The sequence below is a fragment of the Stigmatopora nigra genome, chromosome 14 (assembly GCF_051989575.1).
Source record: "Stigmatopora nigra isolate UIUO_SnigA chromosome 14, RoL_Snig_1.1, whole genome shotgun sequence".
Lineage (NCBI taxonomy): Eukaryota > Metazoa > Chordata > Actinopteri > Syngnathiformes > Syngnathidae > Stigmatopora > Stigmatopora nigra.
The window spans coordinates 3,654,830-3,664,166 of record NC_135521.1 but is presented as its reverse complement, the minus strand read 5'-3'; the positions used below and the strand labels follow the sequence as shown (position 1 = coordinate 3,664,166).

Here is a 9,337-nt window from a genome sequence, read left to right as displayed (position 1 = left end):
CATTTGTTTTTCATTTCAAATGGAAACATTTTTTTGAATTATATTCAATCTTAAAGTGGAAAACCGAAAATATTTTTATTTATTTAGTTTTAGCTTTTTGACCTAAAACCCCAAAAGAAATAAATGGATAAAAAATTGCAATGATTCATTTAAAAAGGGTGAAATCAGGAAATATAATATACATCTATCATCTTCATTTGAATTTGATCCTAAAACATAAAATTGGCTCTCATGATTTACTTACTTGGGCCGCAGAAAATGATGCGGCGGGCCAGATTTGGCCCCTGGGCCGCCATTTTGACACCTGTGCCCTAGAGGAAACCCACCCACGATAACAAAACTCCACACAGATGCATGTGTCTTGGATTTGAACTCTGCTGTGAAGCCAACACGCTAAACACTTGCGCCAACTAATGCCTTTTCCATATTCATATGCCTCTAAAGCTATACAAGAAATCATTTTCAAACATCATGCAAGGTGTGAAAACACTCCTGGACGGTCTACTAACTGACATGGAGACGCACTGAGTGTTTCATTTCCCACTGGTGAAAACCTGCTAGGGAAAGACATGGGAACCTGCTTTGAAATTGGGGTTAGAAGGTGATATTATGTTTATATCATTATTAATTCATTTACGATCCATACTGTTTATCTTCACGAGCGTGCCGGGGGTGCCACAACCATTCATACGCACTCATACCTCAGGGCAATTGTTTGGGTGTGGGATGAGAAAAGAGTTGGTCAATCATTGTGTTCCCTACACGTTGTGTATACTAGCAGTGGAATTTCACAAATTATGGCTAAAGTAGCTTTCTCAACAACAACAAAATATTTAATTTTTGATACTAAAGAGCACAGACCTCCGCCGACGCAACAAAATTCAAAGCATTGCCAAATAAAGTAGAGCTTTGGCACACAAAATGTCGTCACTCCTTCTCTTTTCATCATTTCACCTGCCCTAAAAATTTGATTTAAATAAACGAATCTATTTCAGGTTATTGTGAAACTACTTTTCCGCCCTCTATGGTCTTTAACCTTATTACCCACAAATTGAATCTCCTGTTTTATTTCACTGTAAAGGGACAGTGCTACTTGAATAATCCTTTTATTCGTTCATGAGTCATCATGAACACAAACAAATAAACAAAAACACTGTACAGCGAAATATATAACTTAGGCCTTCTGTATGTTTCTATGGAAGCTTATTAAATTCACCTTAGAAATAAATTTAAAAAAAGCCCTGGCCGTTTTTCAAATCAATATATTTTTTGGGTTGTTTCAAATGAGTACTTATTTTTTGCAAACTGTAAAAATTTAGTTTCTAAAATTAATTTTTGCTCATTTTTAAAAAAAATTAACACTTTTTTTGGGTTGTTTTTTTAAAGTATTTGGTAGGTGTGGTATGCATATATATATATATATATATATATATATATATATATATATATATATATATATATATATATATATATATATATATATATATATATATATATATATATATATATATATATATATATATATATATATATATATATATATATATATATATATATATATATATATATATATATATATATATATATATATATATATATATATATATATATATATATATATATATATATATATATATATATATATATATATATATATATATATATATATATATATATATATATATATATATATATATATATATATATATATATATATATATATATATATATATATATATATATATATATATATATATATATATATATATATATATATATATATATATATATATATATATATATATATATATCTCAACATGTAATTTCACTGATGACCATTTGATAGCAAAGTTTTTGTGTGACACTACCTTTAATAAATAACGAAATAGGAAACTTAGGTTGCAGAGTTTTATTTGACAAAGTTATCAAAAAATTGTTGTATATACAGTAAATATATATATACATATTTATTAGGTTGTTTGGCTTCATAGTGTAGGTCCAATGTTTACTCTTTAAAAGATCATGTGACTTGTCACCGTAAAGGTCCAGGCGTGGTGTAGTGGACGACGAGAGCACGGCGACTACCATCCAGGCTGGTGTCGGGGGCGCCGGCAAGCGAGTGCTCTCGGTGCATGCCGGGGAATAAGTCATGTAACCTCGGTGACCTTTGCGACTTCAGGCTGGGCCCTACCGCTTGGACCGACGGGGGCTTCGCTTTGCACTTGACAAAGGCCACAAGACATCGGGAAAACTGAGAGAAATGAAGAAAATATGACCAAGTGGAAAGGACTGTACAGTAAAATTGTGTAAAATGAACTTCAATAATGACAAAAAACAGGAATCAGTATTATGATGGTTGACATCATTGGTAGTGTTGAGTCTAACCTGGTTGTTGAAGAAAACGTAGATGACAGGGTTAATGACGGTGCTGAACTTGGCCAGGACTGAGGGCACCACGCTGGTTGAGGGTGCGACTAGTTGTGAGCCTCCGAATGTGGTCACCAGTGCCACCACGCCATAGGGCAACCAACACAGCAGGTAGCACGACACCAACATCAATACCATCCTCAGTATACGATGCTCTCGACGTTGTGCCGTCAGAGGGTTGAGCTTCCCCATCTGGAGAAAATGCCCTTGCATCATACGCAGCAACAATAATCTGAGTGAACTTTTCCCAAGCACTTGCCCTTCACTTCATTGGCCCAATGAGTGGCGTTTTGCGCCATCGTAGTTGAGAGAATCACACCTTCACAAGTGTGTTAATTAATTAATTACATTTCACTAAGCTGAGGGTTGACCCACTAAGGAGATAGATTACATTAAGTACAGCAAGCTATGATGAATCAAGAAGCTCAAGGGACACAAATGTGTTGTCCTGCTTGGAAAACAACAGATTTTATACGGAATTGTTGCCTTTGAAATGAAATGAAGCTGCATTGCTGTTAAGGCGCTGAGCACCAAATCTGGCTGCTTATTCCTTTGTTTCTAAGAAAAGCCCAAGGTTAAGGTTATCGGGCTCTTACTCGGGAGGAAAGTGAGCCCCCAGCTGTACAGTAATCAAGTCTGCCAAGACCACCTTCTTTCATGACTCCCTTGGGTGAGTACACTATTAGAAAATAGAAGAGCTTACATAAGGGCAGGTATCCAATAGTAACCGTCCTAAAAATACCTAAGCGATACCTACTGATTACAATTGTGGCTGCAGAAGGGACGGGGTGCCGACTGAGAAGACTTCATTAGTAAGGATTTGAATGACTAGCAGATTCACATAAAACGTGCACTTGCTCATGAGTCACCGCTAAACCAGAGGGGGTCATGGGCCTGGGAAATGTAGACGCAGACAACGCCGACCCCCCGCCTTCCTGCCGGTGACGTGTTTGCATTTGAAGACTGTCAACTACCGGTGGGAGACGCAGAAAAATCACAACAAAAGAACTCACCCGTCTAATGGTGACCAGGATGCATCCGTAAGAGTAGATCATGAGCAGAAGCGGAAGCAGAAGACAGAAAATGAAAAGGCACATCACGTAAGAGATGCTGCCAGGTGAGCGTAGGTGCCATTGGACTGAACAGGTTGTCCCAGGACCTTCGGGTCCGTAGCTACTCCACCCCAGCAAGGGGGGAAACGTCCAGAAGAGCGCGTATAGCCAGCAGCCCCCAATGCACAACCAGGCCTTCCGGAAGTCGGACATGTCCACTTGCGAGGAACGCAGAACTGTGGTGTAGCGTTCGTATGAGAGGACGGATAAGGACACCAGAGACACGATCCCTGGAAAAGTGGAGGAGACAGACTTTAAGAGGTCTTGCTAGGAATTTCTTCTGAAATAAACTTTGTCAACAAAAGTGGAAAATGAATATACATTTCACCTCGCAATTCGTAAAAATCACACCAAAATATTTTTCCCCAAAAGAGATAAACTGAGTACAGAATGAAAACAAGTTGCAAAGTTATACATTTAAACTCTGGGGATGAACTTCCTTAATAAAACTTGACAGTAAGTGATCCAGTGCATTGCAACAAATACAACTAAGTAAAAAATAACAACAACTGCGCAAGCAGGAAGCAAATAAAAACAAAATTACAAAACCGTGTGGAAGATCTGGGGGTAAAAAAATGAAATTTGTTAACAGTTTTACACTTTCCCAAATCATGATGGAATTAGGTAGCTCGCAAGCAAAATCGGCAATTAATTCATGATCTAGTAATTTATTGACTACCACTGATAGCGATTGACATCCAATTCATTTAAACAGGCTCATCTTTTAGTGCACAGGTGTCAAAGTGGCGGCCCGGGGGCCAAATCTGGCCCAGCGCATCATTTTATGTGGCCCGAGAAAGTAAATCATGAGTGACGACTTTCTGTGTTAGAATCAAATTAAAATGAAGAGTATATATGTATATTACATTTCCTTATTTTGCCCCTTTTACATCAATAATTGTATTTTTTCAACCAATTTTCTGTACTTTTAATTCAAAAATCATTTTGTAAAATCTAAAAATATATTTAAAAAAAGCTAAAATAAACATTGTTTTAGATCTATAAAAAAACTGAATATTCAGTTTTTTTATCCATTTATTAAAAAAAATCTAAATATTATATCTAAAATGGTCCGGCCTACGTGAAACCGAGTTGACGTTAATGCGGCCCGCGAACTAACCCGAGTTTGACACGCCTGTTTTAGTGGTGGATGTCAAATTCATTTTGATTGGTTAATTTCACCCTCCAATCAAAATGAATTATATGGGGCAGTCTCTGAACTCAATGAACATTTCCATTCCAATAGCAAAGTAGCTCTAAGGGTTAGACTTTTATCGTGGTCAAAGACCATTTTTCTTTTTAGTATGCAGAATTTGCATCAGTTGCTATGGGAACAGAATTATCCTAAAAAGATCAAGAAAAGCCCAAGAGCTCCGTGGCATGGCTTTTTCAGTAACCCCCTGTGGTGTAGCGCCCCTCCGGGATCTATTCTGGAACCGCTTGACTTTTAGTTACTAGCAACGTGCTGAGGACTTCAGCACCATCCTAATTCCAAATACTTTCATTTATTCCTTTTGCCTACCGCTTATCCTCACAAGGGTCGCAATGGTTGGTGGATTCTGTCCCAGCTAACGATGAAAAAGAAGGCAGGGTACACCTGAAATTAGTCACCTGACAATCGCACTGACAACATTTGGAGTGTTTATCCACCCTACCATGCATGTTTCGTGGATGTGGGAAAACATTGGAGTATCCGTAGAAAACCCAGGCAAGCCTGGGAATAAGATGCAAGCTCGATAAAGGAAAGATGAAACCCACCAGGGGTTGAACTCTTGATCTCAGAACTGTGCCCTGATTTCAAATTGTTTGATATACATGTCCTACTTCAGATGACCTCGAAGCAGAACCAAAAGATCACAAATCTATTTTCCTTCAGTGGAAATGGAAATAGAGCTCTACTCAGCCAAGAATACATGATGTAGTAGCACCTTTCACCAGATTTTATAACACATTCTAAAGTGTATTTGCAAACATCACAGGTGTGAAAAAAGAAAGGAATACTAAGTGTCTGGTCTACATTGGAACTTTAACTCCGAAAGAAAAAGTTGAGCCAAACTAAACTTACCGAAGAAGGAGTTGGCAAAGCCGTACCACCTGCAGCCGAACTCCCCGATGAGCCAGCGTCCTTGGAGGCTGGAGACAAAGCTCAGTGGGGTCCCGAATGTACACACCAGCGCATCGCTTAGGCTGATGTTAAGAAGGATCACATTGATTGGGGTCCACAAGCAGCGGAAACGAGCAAACACCAACAGCGTCAGCGAGTTGTTGATGATTCCCGCCACTAAGATGATACCCAGGCACACTGCCACCGCCGTGTGACCACCCCGACTCAAGACACCTGGAGCGTCCGTTTCACCGTCTCCGCGCACAGCGGCATCTGGAGTCTCCGGGGGGAGGCTGCTATTCAATGTGCTGAAGTTGCCGGGGAAGTGGAGGTTGACCACCATTGTGGGGAGAGGGTCCTGCGCGGTGCAATGCTCGCACAAACACTAGAGAGAGAAAGAGGAGAGTGTCTCTTTCCATCCTGAGCCCTTGTAATGTATATAGTAACACGCACGCAAACGCGCACGCATGGACTCAACCAGCTGTTATGTTAGTAGTTAGTTGTTCATGCAGAGGATGAGTATACACACTATTTTTTTACTTTGTGTTTATTGTTTATTAAAACTCCCAAATAAAAATCATTGGAAACCATACATTCTTATTGACTCATTTAACAAAATTAACTTCAATGTTATTAATTATTATGACATAAGGATTTCATACTTTTCCTTACTTTCCATACTTTTATTTATTCCATCATTTATTTTTCGTACTGCTTATGCTCACAGGGGTTATGGGGGTGCTGGAGCCTATCCCAGCCAACTGTTGGCAGTAGGCAGAGGACACTCTGAATATATATATATATATGTATATATATATATATATATATATATATATATATATATATATATATATATATATATATATATATATATATATATATATATATATATATATATATATATATATATATATATATATATATATATATATATATATATATATATATATATATATATATATATATATATTCTATATATATATATATTTCTATATATATATATATATATATATATATATATTTCTATATATATATATATTTCTATATATATTTCTATATATATATATATATATATATATATATATATATATATATATATATATATATATATATATATATATATATATATATATATATATATATATATATATATTTCTATATATATATATATATATATATATATATTTCTATATATATATATATATATATATATATATATATATATATATATATATATATATATATATATATATATATATATTTCTATATATATATATATATATATATATATTTCTATATATATATATATATATATATATTTCTATATATATATATATATATATATATATATATATATATATATATATATATATATATATATATATATATATATATATATATATATATATATATATATATATATATATATATATATATATATATTTATATATATATATATATATATATATATATATATATATATATATATATATATATATATATATATATATATATATATATATATATATATATATATATATATATATATATATATATATATATATATATATATATATATATATATATATATATATATATATATATATATATATATATATATATATATATATATATATTTATTTATTTATTTATTTATTTATTTATTTATATATTTCTATACATGCGTATATATGTATAGTAAAGAGTGTTTTGAGTGGCTGTTTGGTATTTGGTACTTTTTGGGTGGTATGTATACAGGTAATTTTGGGCTATTTCTGGCTGACTTGTTGTTCATTTTGTATCATTTTGTATTGATTTTGGGACAATTAAGTTTTTCTATCGTCCAAGATGATGACCGCCATTGGAGAGTTGAGTTTATTACTTTTTGGGGGGGCAGTTGGGTGGTTATATTTTCAAGTCCCTATCTGATGGTTTGGGGGATTCGGTGTCACTTCTCATTGATTTTTGGGGTCATTTTGAAGCTTAGCATCTTTGGATGACTTCCTATTGCTTCTGATGAAATATCATTTCCTTTTTGTCCAAAATATTGACTGGAAATAGAACAACCATCCGCACTCCAAATCGTAATGCCACCAGCGGGAATCGAGCCCGACCCTGCCTGCATCAAAGTCAGGCGAATGAAACTCTATACCAAGAGGCGGAAAGATTTTATGTAATTATTCTTATTTTTTTTATTATTGTTATTTTATATCATTATTTTTCATTATTAACAGGTTATTTTCTATGGATTTTGGGTCCTCTCGTGTTAAACTTTTGGGCATTTACTGGTCATTCACTGTTTACATGGGGTCATTTTAATGGAAATTACAACAAGTAATTTCCACCAATAGCAATTTAAAATAATTTGGAAAAATCAAAGTATTTAAATGAGTGCCTTAAAAGGGTTATTGCTATTCATTTTAGCCTTTTTTTTTTTTGCATTCGGACAGTTCAAATGAGATACTAAGTATTAAGACCATGATCTTGACAAATTATGTGTGCCCCTTAGCCACATGCAGGTAGTAAGTATATCATGGATTCAAGAGTACACAATACATTGAAAGGGTCCTTCCTTACACGTCAGCTGTTCTTTATTGAGAATAAAAACTGCATACATGGAAGTATTTTTAGATTATTTAAATTCAGTGTCATCAGGTGGTACTCATAGCTGATAGATCTGGGTTTTATGTCCTAAAGCTTTATACTTCAGGGGGAGGAATCTTAAAAAATCTGTTCCACATGCACTTTGAGGCACTTTAGTACTGATTTTTTTTTTCCAAGTCCATGGGGCATTTTGACGCATCTAGTGCAGAATCCATACATCACACGCAATTTGCCCACTCCCTTTGCAATTAACATTATTGATGTGGCCACGGTCAGTAAACGCCACACTCATTGACCTCCGAGGCGCTTAGAATTCCTTACATATGCACAAGTAGAGGGACTTATGACTAATCACTTTTTACACAAGAACATACTCATCAAAACGAGATGCATTTCTGTACAGTGAAGAGTGACGTCATTATATCTCTCGTCAGTAGCTGACTGTGTGTTTTATCCCCGTTTTCCATATTTGGATGGATGAGTTATGCTTTAAAAAATATGTTTTATACACAACATCGTTTTCACGCATGCTGTGAGTACAGGGATTGTTGCAATTATTTCTGGACAGGGGTTCTTTAAACGAGATTATTTTTAATGACATGACTCATGACCACTTTTCCTATTTTTTTCAGCTGTTGGCAGTGCAAAAGAATTCAGTATTCTTGTCTTTTAAAAGTTATGAGTCGACTACCTAAAGTAGTGTAGTCGAGCATGTCAACAACTGACATATTGAAAGGTGTTGACCAATACAGTGAAGACAAAACTGGTTGAAGTGAAATCCCTGCAGAACTTTTTCAAATTACAGGTGATGAAGCTGCGGGTCCTCAAAGACGATTCAAGTTGACAGAAGTGATGGGGTTTTCTCGGTCAGCATATTGGCTGAATTGACCGAGCAATCTGGCTACCATTCCTATTGATGTGACATTAAGGTTTGAAGATACTTTGTTCTACTTTGTTAGAGACAGTCAATGGCATGGCAAATGTTAGTAAATACTGTGGACAAGCACTTTGTGTAAAAGTTACGTGCAACTTTTACACTGTTGCCTTGTTCAAAGTAAACCTTGATCGATAGTATGAATGTAGCTCAGAA

General features: G+C 34.8%; 1 protein-coding gene across 1 annotated transcript; it reads right to left on the bottom strand.

The window, feature by feature from the left end:
• Positions 1-2,032: 2,032 nt before the first annotated feature.
• On the bottom strand, positions 2,033-6,041 carry tmtops3a (teleost multiple tissue opsin 3a). The gene is made up of 4 exons (XM_077733387.1): positions 5,605-6,041; positions 3,441-3,769; positions 2,386-2,619; positions 2,033-2,251 (listed from the first exon to the last, which is right to left on the bottom strand). The coding sequence occupies exons 1-4, from the start codon at positions 5,984-5,986 to the stop codon at positions 2,033-2,035; spliced, it is 1,164 nt and encodes a 387-aa protein (XP_077589513.1). The 5' UTR covers positions 5,987-6,041.
• Positions 6,042-9,337: the final 3,296 nt, after the last annotated feature.